This window comes from Triturus cristatus, chromosome 7 (assembly GCF_964204655.1).
Source record: "Triturus cristatus chromosome 7, aTriCri1.1, whole genome shotgun sequence".
Taxonomy (NCBI): Eukaryota; Metazoa; Chordata; class Amphibia; order Caudata; family Salamandridae; genus Triturus; species Triturus cristatus.
In genome coordinates this window covers 725,173,708-725,188,802 of record NC_140590.1, presented here as the reverse complement: position 1 = coordinate 725,188,802, position 15,095 = coordinate 725,173,708, and the positions used below count along the sequence as shown (strand labels likewise).

Here is a 15,095-nt window from a genome sequence, read left to right as displayed (position 1 = left end):
GCACGCTTTGCATCGTGGGACATGTAGTCAAAGACAAAGCATTTTCCGCCTTTAGTAGGTCCTGTATCTGTTCCTTTTGTGCTCATTTCATCACCCTAAGTGGGCCTCAGAGTAGTTGCCACAGTCTTGTTACGTCCCAAAATGCTGTGCCGCATATCGAGTTGGAAAGTTCCAAACAGCAGCCTCCTTCTTCCTGGATGTTGCTGCCCTCCACGGCAGGACTACCGTGTGTAAATATTCCACCTCAAAATGCCCAAGCATATAGGGGCGCACTCACGGCAAATTGCGCCAGTCGGTTTCTCTCATCACAGGTGTCACCATCGGCATGAATAATGGACAAAAACTGCTCTCGAGAATATTTTACTGTGTACCTGACGCGTTTCAAAGCACTCGCTTCTTCCTCAGAGGTCACAGTGCACAAACAGTCACAGGAAAGCTTCGTAGCTGCAAACTCCGCCTTTAGTAGGACGTGCATTGTGCACGCTTTGCATCGTGGGGCATGTAGTCAAAGACAAAGCATTTTCCACCTTTAGTAGGTCCTGTGTCTGTTCCTTTTGTGCTCATTTCATCACCCTAAGTGGGCCTCAGAGTAGTTGCCACAGTCTTGTTACGTCCCAAAATGCCGTGCCGCATATCGAGTTGGAAAGTTCCAAACAGCGGCCTCCTTCTTCCTGGATGTTGCTGCCCTCCACGGCAGGACTACCGTGTGTAAATATTCTCCCTCAAAATGCCCAAGCATATAGGGGCGCACTCACGGCAAATTGCGCCAGTCGGTTTCTCCCATCATTTGACTTGACGAGGGAAAAAACATGGCGGCCAGTGAGTAACCGGTCGCGGGTGTAGCTCCCGGGAAAGCGTCCCCGGCAAGCTAAATTAAACCAATACTCAATACCCAGGATGAAGAAGCTTTAACCCTTCACGAAACCCTTTCTGAAAAACCTGAAAAACCCTCTTTCCGCACAGAATAGGAAGAAACTTAGTGACACTAAATACCTGCTTAGGAGCTTCGGCTGTCTGTGCGACGGGACCGTGTTGTACACAGCGTGGAGGAGGAACGCAAGGAGCGACCGTCGAAGGCTTGGGTGCTTGAGAACTCGGAGTGAGTTTAGGTACAGTGCTCTGTGTGTCTTTCCTCAGCGGACGAGACGGCGCTGGAGCGGACCTGGTGCAGGGCGGCCCTGGAGCTCCGAAAGGGGAGAGGTGCGCCAGCGAGAATCTCCTTCCGGGGAGGAGGAGGCAGAGGGGGCTTCCTCCGGAAGGAGTGTAACGGCGACTTGCAGAGGGGAGAGGAGGCAGCTACGAGGGATAGGTGTGTCTCGCTGGGAAGACGGGAGATCCACGAGGAGGAAATCACAGCGCCCCCACAGAAGCGTTACCCCAATACAGTAAGGAGGGGGAGAAAAAAAGTATTTATTGGAGATAAGGCGGAGGGGGCACCTATATCTGCCCTTCGAAGTCTGTCAGAAACACCAGGGGCCAAGGCTGAGAGGGAATCCCTGAGCAATAGAGAGCTTATTGCTGGGCAGAAGAGCGGGCGGAAAGGCATTAAGAGGGAAGGAGGGGACAGAAGTGATAAGAGCGAAAAGAAAATAGAGGGGGGTGAGCAGGAGGGGGCTGGAGAGAAGGCTGAAATAATAGGGAGGGAAAAGGAGATAAGTACAGAGGCCCCCCGAGTTCCGGTACACTGTAGTCAAAAATATACCACCTTCTGATATAAACTTGAGACACAAAAGGTCCGCACCAAGATCCTCAAAAAATAACCGGTTAGATCCTAAAATTAAAATCACCCCCTCTCTTAAAACCTTTTTTAGGGTTCTGCCTAAGGTATTAATCCTAGGGGAAAGTACTATGGCGGGTTTAAATGATTCTTTAGTCGCTGGGAAGAAGGCTACATCTCCGGAAGTCTTCCCAGATCTTCCAGTCCGAAGGGCTGACGAAGCATGCATCTCAGTAACTGATACTAGTAATATTCCAGGGAAATTTGGAACAAAACCCGACGAGACTCCTATACTGGTGGATAAAGAAGATAAATCAGTGGGGGCACTTCTAGCAGGTTTGACGGCTGAAATTAAGAACAGATTCAAAATATCAGAATTTAACCAGTCTGAAATAAAAAAGGCTTGCGAGGTCATGGAGAGGAAGATAGATGATCTCAGCAGTAGAACAACCTCACTGGAGGAAGAGGTCAAGGAGCTCAGAGAGACGGTGCAGGCTAACTGCGCCGAGATTGAGAAACTGAAGACTGTGGAAAAAGAGAATATGGATAGAGTTGAGAGGCTGGCAAATTTCCAGAGACAAAACAATTTAAAAATCTTGAAGGTGCCTGAAGGCAGAGAAGGTGATGATATTAAATCATACGTGGTTAGACTTATCAAGAATAAGCTCCAACTAGAGGAGTCGGAAGAAGACCTAGCTAAGGACATACAACGTGTCCATAGAGACCCCTTTAGACTCAATGCAAACAGGTCTAAGCCTAGGAGAATCCTATTAAATTTCCTAACTTACTCATTAAAAGAGAAAATCCTCTCCAAGGCTCTGTGGTTGAAATCAATCGAGGAGGATGGGTCCAGATACGAGATAAGATCGGACGTCTCTGTTACCACCTCCAACAGGCAATGGGAGATGGGGCAAAGGATCGAGAACTTAAAACGCGTGGGCGCTTCAGTCCAGTTAAGGTTTCCAGCCTACTTGAAAGTCATGCTGAATAATAAAATGCATATTTTCTATTCTGTGGATAAGCTAGATGACTTCATCAAAAGTATCCAATCAGGCAGTTAGGGGGAAAGAAGGGAGAAGGGAAAAAACAAAAAATAAAAAGCCACGAATATAATCTAATCAACTAAAAAAAGAAAAAAAAAATGTTTATGCTGGGGGCGTTTGAAGGCGGGGGGCACTCATATGGCCTTGAGCCATGTAGTTACAGGGGGGGGTTTTCTATGGAGTGGGAGGGTGGGGGGGGCACAGGGTGGGGAGCAATGGGAAAAAAAATAGATCCTCTAGAGCCTCTGAAAACATTCCTAACACCTAGGTGTTATTTTATTGTGTTTTATTGTTTTTTCTTTTTTATGAATGACTGAAAGAAGCAAGGCTGTAATAAGAGTATTATCATGGAATGTTAACGGACTTAGGGTACGAGGGAGGAGGTATAAAATCCTACAATATTTAAGAGACTGTCCAGCCGAGATCATTATATTACAAGAGACCCACCTATCAGAGAAAGAGGGATTAGACCTCTTTAGAACCCAAAATTGGATATCCCAAGTAGTCTGTTCATCTCAGTTGGGAGTCACTAAGGGAGTGGCGATCCTTGTCAAAAAAGGGCCGCAAGTCGTGTTCGGGACACATATTTCAGATAAAGCAAGCAGATGGCTAGTGGTGAAGGCAAAGATCTCAGGTTACCCTTTCATGTTAGCGGGATATTATGGCCCCAATAGGGATGATGTCCTTCCTCTGGGAGAATTAGTAGCTGAACTGGTGGACTCCTCTGATCCAATCATTCTGGCCGGCGACTTCAATGCTGTTCTGGATCATACTTTAGATAGGTCATCTGGCAGTAGGGCCTGCGTTAATCCAAAAATGTCAATGCTCATTAAACAAGTCATGACACAGTTGGGGCTTCAAGATATCTGGAGGCTGAAGGCTGGACTAAAAAAAAAAGGTTTTACATTTCACAACCATAAATATAGATATCAGTCCAGGATAGACTATTTCCTCACCGACAGCAGCTTGACTAAGTGGATTCAAAAGGTCGAGCATGTTGGTGCCCACCTGTCAGATCATTCGGCAGTGCTTCTATATTGAGATTTATATGAGAAAGTCTCCCAATCAAGATGGATGCTAGATCGCACAATTTTACAGGATGAGGATATAGTGGCCACACTCGCTAGAGAAACTGAGGATTTCTTCCTGTTTAATAAGGGTTCAGCCACATCTGGTGTAATCTGGGATGCCTATAAAGCCTTCTTGAGAGGCAGGTTAGGCACACTAGCGGCTGAGAAGAGACGTAATTATCGTAAAGAGCTATCAGTAGTGGAGGAAAAGATCCAGTCCCTAGAGAAAGATCTCTCTGACCCCAAGTTACAGAAAAAAGCCCGGGGAATTTTTCTCCAAGAGGTACTGAGGGAAAAATCTAAATTGTCAACAGTTTTACAGGACAGAGTTAGAAAAAAATGGGAAGCCAGCAAGTTAGCTCACTTTGAATACAGTGAAGGTTGTAGTAAGTTGTTGGCATGGAAAGCAAAAAAAGAACAGGTGAGAAACAGGATTGACCAGATCCAAAGTGTCTGTACGGGCGCCCTTACCACTAACAACGAGGAGATCCAACAAGCCTTTTATAATCACTATAGTAAGGTGTACCATGAAGATTTAAAACCTACTCAGGAAGAGGTCCAAGCATGGATATCCCAAGGTTTAATCATTTCAGCCGATAAATCTAGGTGTTTGAATCAGGAGATAAAGGAAGGGGAAGTGGAGCTTGCATTACGACAAGGGAAGAAGGCCAAAGCCCCGGGCCCGGACGGGTTACCTTCTGAGGTTTATAAAGCTTTGGCGAACACACTAATACCCTTCCTCTTGGAGATTTTCAATGATCTTTTGTGACTACAAGATCTTCACAAAAATATTGGCTGACAGATTGAACGGTCCCATGGTAGAGCTGATCCACACGGACTAGAACAGATTTATTCGTGGAAGGTTCCTAAAGGAACTAACTCACTCACTAATAGGTTCGATAGACCTTGCAACCACCTACGAGCTCCCATTGGCGGTAATTGCTTTGGATGCCACTAAGGCTTTTGATCGAGTTAATTGGATCTTCCTACAAGCAGCAGCAAGGTCAGCAAACTTGGGTTTAAACTTCTGCAGAATACTGGGAGCTATATAAAGCCATCCAAAAGCCAGATTGTTGGTTAACGGTTCTTTAACAGACCCAATTTTTATCAGTAGAGGTACGCGACAAGGGTGTCCTCTATCACCGCTTTTGTTTAATCTGTATATAGAGCCTCTGGCCAGAAGAATCAGGGAAGATCATGAGATCATACCTTTCCATTTCCAAGGTTGGAACAAGAAACTGGGCCTCTATGCAGATGACATTCTCATTTACACTACCAACTTGCATAAAACTATGGGTAATATTAACGCACTAACAAGGGATTTTGGGAAGGCATCGGGCTACAATGAAATAGAAGTAAGACGGAAATTATGTCTTGGAACTTAGAAGGGGGAGAAGGAGGTCAAAAGGTGGTAATGAGATACTTGGGTGTTTTGATCCCGCAAGATCTTTCTAAACTAACAAAAATGAATTTCGAGAAGGCAAGGAAAGAGATTAATGGGCTTTTAAAAATCTGGGTGCACCTTCAACTCACTTTGTTGGGTCGAGTCAATTTAATAAAAATGATGGTGCTCCCAAAACTATCTTTTTTGTTTGATGCCGTCTCCCTACCATTTGATAAAGAAGCACTTAAAAAACTGCAGGGCCAAATGAATTCTTTTATTTGGGCAAGTAAAGGCCCAAGAATAGCCTGGAAGAAGCTGAGACGGAGGGTGGATAAAGGTGGCTTAGCATTGCCAGATTTGCAATTTTATTCATGGGCATTTCTACTAAAAAATGGAAAGATGCTTTTTAATACTCCCACAATATCGAGTTGGAAAGTTCCAAACAGCGGCCTCCTTCTTCCTGGATGTTGCTACCCCCCACGGCAGGACTACCGTGTGTATATATTCTCCCTCATCATGCCGATGGTGACACCTGTGATGGGAGAAACCGACTGGCGCAATTTGCCGTGAGTGCGCCCCTATATGCTTGGGCATTTTGAGGGAGAATATTTACACACGGTAGTCCTGCCGTGGGGGGCAGCAACATCCAGGAAGAAGGAGGCCGCTGTTTGGAACTTTCCAACTCGATATGCGGCACGGCATTTTGGGACGTAACAAGACTGTGGCAACTACTCTGAGGCCCACTTAGGGTGATGAAATGAGCACAAAAGGAACAGACACAGGACCTACTAAAGGTGGAAAATGCTTTGTCTTTGACTACATGTCCCACGATGCAAAGCGTGCACAATGCACGTCCTACTAAAGGCGGAGTTTGCAGCTACGAAGCTTGCCTGTGACTGTTTGTTCACTGTGACCTCTTACGAAGAAGCGAGTGCTTTGAAACGCGTCAGGTACACAGTAAAATATTCTCGAGAGCAGTTTCGCATGGTCCTGTCCATTATTCATGCCGATGGTGACACCTGTGATAGGAGGAACCGACTGGCGCAATTTGCCGTGAGTGCGCCCCTATATGCATGGGCATTTTGAGGGAGAATATTTACACACGGTAGTCCTGCCGTGGGGGGCAGCAACATCCAGGAAGAAGGAGGCCGCTGTTTGGAACTTTCCAACTCGATATGCGGCATGGCATTTTGGGACGTAACAAGACTGTGGCAACTACTCTGAGGCCCACTTAGGGTGATGAAATGAGCACAAAAGGAACAGACACAGGACCTACTAAAGGTGGAAAATGCTTTGTCTTTGACTACATGTCCCACGATGCAAAGCGTGCACAATGCACGTCCTACTAAAGGCGGAGTTTGCAGCTACGAAGCTTTCCTGTGACTGTTTGTTCACTGTGACCTCTGAGGAAGAAGCGAGTGCTTTGAAACCCGTCAGGTACACAGTAAAATATTCTCGAGAGCAGTTTCGCATGGTCCTGTCCATTATTCATGCCGATGGTGACACCTGTGATGGGAGAAACCGACTGGCGCAATTTGCCGTGAGTGCGCCCCTATATGCTTGGGCATTTTGAGGGAGAATATTTACACACGGTAGTCCTGCCGTGGGGGGCAGCAACATCCAGGAAGAAGGAGGCCGCTGTTTGGAACTTTCCAACTCGATATGCGGCACGGCATTTTGGGACGTAACAAGACTGTGGCAACTACTCTGAGGCCCACTTAGGGTGATGAAATGAGCACAAAAGGAACAGACACAGGACCTACTAAAGGTGGAAAATGCTTTGTCTTTGACTACATGTCCCACGATGCAAAGCGTGCACAATGCACGTCCTACTAAAGGCGGAGTTTGCAGCTACGAAGCTTTCCTGTGACTGTTTGTTCACTGTGACCTCTGAGGAAGAAGCGAGTGCTTTGAAACGCGTCAGGTACACAGTAAAATATTCTCGAGAGCAGTTTCGCATGGTCCTGTCCATTATTCATGCCGATGGTGACACCTGTGATGGGAGAAACCGACTGGCGCAATTTGCCGTGAGTGCGCCCCTATATGCTTGGGCATTTTGAGGGAGAATATTTACACACGGTAGTCCTGCCGTGGGGGGCAGCAACATCCAGGAAGAAGGAGGCCGCTGTTTGGAACTTTCCAACTCGATATGCGGCACGGCATTTTGGGACGTAACAAGACTGTGGCAACTACTCTGAGGCCCACTTAGGGTGATGAAATGAGCACAAAAGGAACAGACACAGGACCTACTAAAGGTGGAAAATGCTTTGTCTTTGACTACATGTCCCACGATGCAAAGCGTGCACAATGCACGTCCTACTAAAGGCGGAGTTTGCAGCTACGAAGCTTTCCTGTGACTGTTTGTTCACTGTGACCTCTGAGGAAGAAGCGAGTGCTTTGAAACGCGTCAGGTACACAGTAAAATATTCTCGAGAGCAGTTTCGCATGGTCCTGTCCATTATTCATGCCGATGGTGACACCTGTGATGGGAGGAACCGACTGGCGCAATTTGCCATGTGTGCGCCCCTATATGCTTGGGCATTTTGAGGGAGAATATTTACACACGGTAGTCCTGCCGTGGGGGGCAGCAACATCCAGGAAGAAGGAGGCCGCTGTTTGGAACTTTCCAACTCGATATGCGGCACGGCATTTTGGGACGTAACAAGACTGTGGCAACTACTCTGAGGCCCACTTAGGGTGATGAAATGAGCACAAAAGGAACAGACACAGGACCTACTAAAGGTGGAAAATGCTTTGTCTTTGACTACATGTCCCACGATGCAAAGCGTGTACAATGCACGTCCTACTAAAGGCGGAGTTTGCAGCTACGAAGCTTTCCTGTGACTGTTTGTTCACTGTGACCTCTGAGGAAGAAGCGAGTGCTTTGAAACGCGTCGGGTACACAGTAAAATATTTTTGAGAGCAGTTTCGCATGGTCCTGTCCATTATTCATGCCGATGGTGACACCTGTGATGGGAGAAACCGACTGGCGCAATTTGCCGTGAGTGCGCCCCTATATGCTTGGGCATTTTGAGGGAGAATATATATATATATATATATATATATATTCCCCAAAAAAAGCCTCCAAGCTTTGAAACAGCACTCCACAGGAAATTGTTCAGCCGAACTTTAATTCAAACAAGAAGCGATTCACCAGACCTGCATTTAAAGTCCCTGACGCGTTTCTGTGCACACCTGCACCTTAATCATAGGGTGGGCATGTTGTAACAACAGAACTGGATTGCCACGTAGTATTTCCCCTTACATTTGCATGTTTTCTCCAATGAAAAGCATGCTGGGCGCGGTAGTCCCGATTCTTCCCCCTTGGTGGCCCCAAAAATGCTGCTCCAGCCGTGGAAGCATGCACCGCCACCATCATTGAAAGAAGGTCTGTGTGGCTGTGAAAATCACAGCCTGTTCCAGCGCAGGAAATGTTAACATTTTTGGGGCGATAAAACAGACCTGAAGCCCACCGGAGGGCTGTGAAGACAATGGATATTGACATTGGCAGATAATTGTTGTTCTAACAACGGACCCCACCAAGGGGGAAGAATCGGGACTACCGCGCCCAGCATGCTTTTCATTGGAGAAAACATATATATATATATGAATATATATGTATGTATATATATATATATATATATATATATATATATATATATATATATATATATTTTGGAGGCTGTTAGAGACTTACAGACACAGGCTTGTTTAATGTTCGCAAGAGGTGCGGCAGTCCCACCATGAGAATCAGGATGCGACCTCCACCCTGGTGGTCGCATACCGCATTATCAACATTGCGGCGGGCAGTGCTGTAAGCAGCACCCGCCGCAATATCAATAATGCATGGTGTGCATTGGCATGCACAACGTGACAGCCACCTTGTCCATGCCAATGTTGGGGGGTACCATAGGTACCCCCCAAGTGCAGCCCCCCAACCACCCCACCCCCCTGGGGGCCCGCAACGGGCCACCAGAGCGAAATCCGCATGCCTTTTTTCATGGCTGAGTATCCGCCATGGAAAGGCATTGTAAATGCCACATACTAATATGCAGGCACCACCACCATATTAAGGGCCTTTTCTGTCCATTCGGGACTCCGACCGCCGAAAAGCGGCGGACGGTCTTTCCGTCCGCCGTGGAGCCCCTCCCCATACTAATATGGCAGGGGGTGATACGGGGCCATCTGGCGTGCGGATTACCACCGCCGACCCGGCGGTGGCGATCCGCCCGCCATCCTAATGGGGGCCTTAGTCTCCAGACCTGTATTTACTCTCACACTGTTATTATATTATATACAAAGAAAGACACAGATACATTAATATTGAAGGTAGTCAGAGAATACCTGGCTCATTGAATTTCTCCGTGTTTACTTTGCCTGCTAAACAGATTCATGTAAGTATCCAGAACTGCTTTTGATTTCACACTGCGAATAGTCTCCAGGCCTGGCTTTCCTCTAACACTATTATTGTATAGTACTTTTCAAAACAACGTGACCTGGATAAATCGGAGCTCCAACTTATTTGCTTTCTTAGAACACATGCCCTAGCCATCCTGTCACACTAAATTGTACAATCGTCAAACTGATTTTTTTATACTATAAAAAGACTAACTTTGTCAAAGCTTTTTTCTTAAATTAAAGATGCACCTTCTTTTGTACCTCTTATTGCTATTGGGTGCTCCAATCCTAGGACGGAAGGGCCAGGGAAGTAGAATTACCTTAGAGTTTTTGAGTTTGATTTATTCTCCCCTCACACATTGTGACTTCAACTGTGCCCATGGCTGTGACAGCACACTGGTACTAACAACGCAATCCTTTAGTGAAGTCGTTAAAGATCTTTCCCCATTGGTCGTATGGACCTTTGCTGGTTAACTTGAGGCACTGTAAGGTAGAAGACATCAACAATACATTTCTAGCTTGTGAAGCCAAAGTTACTCCACAATGACCAAGAATCACCAAGTTTAGTTTAGTGGATTTTGTTTTAGAATACTAATCAATCTAATATGTAAGCAGAGTAAAAATAAGTTGAAAAAATACAACAATACATCAGGTAAGTCAGTATCATCAGGTATCTCAGTAGATTGAGCCATAATAAGATGAGGTACAGAATAGTGACAGCCACAACAATAATAAAACAAATTAAAGTAAATAGGTGTTCCATAAAGAAACTTACCCCACTGTTCTAAACCTAGATGGACTACAGGACATCTATCCCGGATTTCTAGTTAGGGAGGTTAGAAGGTGTCAGGCTAATATAGACTTCTGTAGAAGTGTTGGAAAGGAAATAAGTGTTTAGCCTAAGGCAGGAAAAATGAAAGCAGAGAGGTGTGTCCCTCTCCAAGTCTAAAAGGAGTCTGACTGTCTAAGTGTGAAAACCAATAAAAATAACAGGAGATTCAGAAACATCCTTATCTCCTCTTACACCACCAGGAACCAACCAAATCATTACTTGAGAGGAGCGTTCGCACCCTCATTTAAATACCCATCAGATTGACACTTGAACTGTAAACTGCAACCTTGAAAATCTCACCATCCTGATACATGCGGAACAGAAAGCCTCTTCTGACCATTAATTCTCCACGTTCACTTACAAGCTCTTCCCTTCAGGCCTCACTATCATCAATCTAATATAAACAATACGCCTTTCTTTAACTAACGAGAAGCATGACAATGCACCTGTGAATAGAAAGAAATAATATACTGGCAAAACTAAACGTATTTCAATTCAGGCCTTTAGTCAGGCTAAGCTGACTCAGAACTCCATATGAACTTCAAATACATGAGTATACATACGCAGGTATACCTTTAAGAGTAAATGCAAAACGTAAATAAAAGAGTACATGATTACATGTTTCAACTGTACGTTAGTATATAAACCTCCAATCCCTATGATGATTATATTTCATTAATACATTTAAATGATTCACACACATTAAAGAATTTATGGCACACAGGGTCCAATTCACAAAGGTACTATTAGACCTGAAATCTAAGTTTAGAACTGAATTCTAACTTTAGACCTGAAGTCTAAACTTAGCCTTCAGGTCTAAAGTTAGAATTCAGTTCTAAAGTTAGATTTCAGGTCTAAACTTGGAATTCAGGTCTAAACTTAGATATCAGATCTTAGTTTACCTTTGTGAATCGGGCCCACACTGACTATAATGTCAGATGTGAGTATATAATTGTAAAATTGTGACAAATAAAGGCAGAGCCTAAATGATGCTGCTCCAGCTTACCAAACCCCATGTCTAACTGGCTGTTTGCTTCTGGCTTTCTTAGGCGGACTTTGATGTCATGGACCCGGCTAACAAGTTCCTGCTGGAAGATGTGACTTTGGAGGAGGCCGAGTGGATCCTGAGGAGGGTGAAAGGGTTCTGCTGCCTTTCGATCCGCTATAACATTGACCGTAAGATTCCTGCAATGTCCCACAAACAGGGATTACTTTTTAATTTTGACCTGCTTTTCATAAAATATTGTGACCACATAAATACTTTTGTCCGGTCCCACCCTCTGATCTAGAAGGCTTTCAAGGTGATGGTTAAGAAAACAGCCCTGGACAGATTAGAAAGCACATGTGAGAGCGTTGGTAGACCGGAAGGGAAAGGGAGAGGTATAACGTGTAGTAGAGGAGTGGGACATTTGGAGAAAGAGTATTCAGCAGCCGTGAGGGAAAGAGTAATTGGAGAGGTTGAAGGGTGGGAAGAGGCAAAGAAGTGATGCAGATAGGAGGAGGAGCAGGAGAGGGAAGAGTAGTGATGGAGGTCATTGAGTTAGATGGAAGCTGGCTACAAAGCAGAGCCAAAGGACGCTATATTTGACGGGTAGTGTGCCCGGTGCCCACTGTGCATGGCAGTAGGCAATGCTTCTATGGGATTTGATGATAGGGTACTGGCCTTCGATATGTCTCAAAACTATTCCCTGTGCCGATTGACAGCAAAGCAGCATCAATGGCCAGGACCAGCAGGCTGTGGGGTCGGGGTTATATGTACAGTGCAAGGTGAAAGACTGTGCCAGGTACATTTTAAGGTCAGTGGCATTAGGCACATGACAAGGCTATACGTCATGGCCAGACCAGACACTACAGCGCACATCCCCAGTTGGTGCAGAGAAACTGGCCACAGGGTATAGCCCATTACCAGTGGTTACGTAGTTAGGGATACGGGCCTCATCAGGGCAGTTGTTAAAGTATGAGATTATACTACCAATAGATACACTGGACATTTGTTTTAAGGGACGTTTTGGTTACTTTCCACGATATATGAGAGTCATACGAGGCATCAATTAAGATGTAATCTGTGATGTCATGAGCATCTTGGGCAAGGTGATTGATTATTGGTTTACTGGATGATAATAATCGAGGATTTCCAGTTGTGCTTTTTCGTTTGTTTTGGTCCCTGACTATAACACACCCTCAATTACAGATTTTCAGGGAATTTTATAGATTTTTTAATACACTGATTTGATGTTCTGATAGACAACCATAACTTCCCCTACGAAGTTTTCCAGTGAAGACATATTTGCCTATAATGCAGGATTTCATTGTATTCTAGTTCCATTTATGGGTTCTTTTTAATGTAAAATCAAAATACAAAAAACTAAAATAACTGAAAAATGTTCTGCATGACATTTCCAGTAAGTTGACCAGTACTTAGAAACTACTGTACTTAATGGGTATACTTAAAACGTAGTAAAAAATAATTCAGGCATTTTTATGCAAAAGAGTTTAACAAAAGATACAAGTTTATCCAGAAAACATGATGTGCAGTTTCACAAAGCTGTTAATTGCTGTATAGTCAGACATTATCTGAACATATTAACTTTTGGAGAAAATTAACAAAGCCAGTAAGAACAACACTTCTTGACCTATCGTAAAATGTGGATCTGAGTTGGACTATAAATTATACATTCATTCTAACGAATGCTCATTCATTGGAGTTAACAAGCACATGCAATCTGAAAACAACATGTGAATTCAGACTAACAAATGTACATGAGCATGTAGAAAGTTGATGGACCAAAAAGGAAGTCCTTTTTCTTCAACAAACAGACCACACTGCACACGTATCAAAAAACAACTGCAGAGACATTACAGTTACAGTATACTTGGACGAGTTTTTGACTCTATGTCAATTACTGAAGTGTGACAGATTTTGACAGATTCTGTAGACTTGATGTGGTCACGACCCATAAATATGTAAACCATTTTTATCATATTGTGACGTGAGAAATGAGCTGAACATCTAACCACATTGGGTGCTCAGTATGGGATGGAGAGCCTGTTCTGCTCAGTAATTTGGGCTGTCTAAGATTTTTATTTGACTAAATCAATACGTGAACTAATGCAATTGTACCTCCACCTGGGATATCACTTGAATGTATACTTTTGTTATGTTCTTTAGAGAAGGCGTGAGTTTGGAGCCTGTTCTGTTAACATGTTTGAATTTTCTGAGGTTTTCCCTAACTAAATAGAAGAAATGAGCATCAAAGCAGAAAGAATAATGCCGGCTTTTAGGAACTATGAGTAGCTGCTCTGACACAATTTGTTTAAAGTGTGCCTAAATGTGACCGGTGACTTTCCAAGAAATTTGAAAAGTATTATATAAAGAAGGTTAATGATCTATCATTAGCTGAAACGCAGGCCCCCTACATGGCCTCTTGTGGGTGCGGGGCGGGGGCCCAAGTGGACCCCACAGGACCCCAAAAAAGCATTATTTCCCAAAACTGTTGGCGGGATACATGGATCTTGCCGAAAATGTAAAAAAAAAGATTTTTAGCGCAGGTTCACGTGCTTCATAACTAATCGGCACCCGGGTGGCCCAGGTCCGGTCTGCATTTTAATAAAGGAGGGGGGGGGCGCACGGGCCCCCCTCCTGGGGCTTCTTGATGCCCCGGGAACCACCAGCTTCCTGGGGCTTGATTTGAAAAAAAATACGGGGAGGCCCTTATAGCTTCCCCTGCTGCCCCGGGACCACCAACTTCCGGGGCTTTTTTTTATTTATAAATGGGGGATTCTCTTGGATGCCCCAGGGACTGCTACCTCCCCGGGGCTTTATGTTTAAGGAATGCAAGTGAGCCACGCAGACCTCCCTGCAGCCCCGGGGTGCCACCTGCTTGGGGCTTTAATTATAAAACATGCAGGGAGTCCTCGCTGACCACCCCCCCACGCAGCCCAGGGGACCGCCACCTCCCCGAGGCAAAATTGAAGAAAGGAGGTGGGCCACACGGCCCCCCTCTTAGAGCTATCGATGGCCCTGGGGACACCCCCCCCCCCGCCAGGGCTGGCTCCTGCTATGTACCAGGGTGCCCACCCCCAGGACCTAGCTGTTTGTCATGGTTTGGCTGGAACTTTAAAGCTCCCGCCAAGCCATAGAAAACCGTGCTCCACTTCTAGCAAGCGAGAGCAGAAAAAATGCTCTTGCTTGCTAGAAGCAGAGCACAATTGCTTTTACACACAGGGAGCTGCATGTTTAGTATCTCCCTATGTGTAAAAGCAATGCTGGCTCCCGTAGGAGGCAGGGAGCCGGCACGTTCGTGAGGGCCTAGAGGATCCCCCCAGGGTCCCCTAAAAAAGTAACTGGGTACCCTGGTGGAACCAGTGCACCCATAAGAGGGTCCGGCCCTGGGGATGGTGTCCCTGGGGATGAAATAGACCCGGGAGGTGTCCGCTTCCCCCCAAACTTATTTTTTTTTTAAAAAGGTCTGGCCCTGGGGGATATGGTCCCCAGGGCTAAAATTGGCCAAACAAATATTTTTAAAAAACGGTAAGTCGCCAGAGGTCCTGTCCCCTTTCTCCACTACTCTGCAAATGGCACCTCCTGGCGTGGGAATGATGTTTCCTTGGCTGCCCTGGGTCCTTGGGGGCCAACAAGCAATCTGGTTAC

At 45.3% G+C, this 15,095-nt stretch overlaps 1 protein-coding gene across 6 annotated transcripts in view; it reads left to right on the top strand.

Annotated features, from left to right (window-relative positions):
• Positions 1–15,095, top strand: part of CARD14 (caspase recruitment domain family member 14) — a 462,412-nt gene that overhangs the window by 391,108 nt on the left and 56,209 nt on the right. For all 6 annotated transcript variants that reach the window (XM_085617432.1, XM_085617431.1, XM_085617433.1 and 3 more), the window contains one exon: positions 11,494–11,620. In XM_085617432.1, coding sequence (XP_085473558.1) covers positions 11,494–11,620 — 127 coding nt within the window. The remainder of the gene's footprint in view (positions 1–11,493; positions 11,621–15,095) is intronic.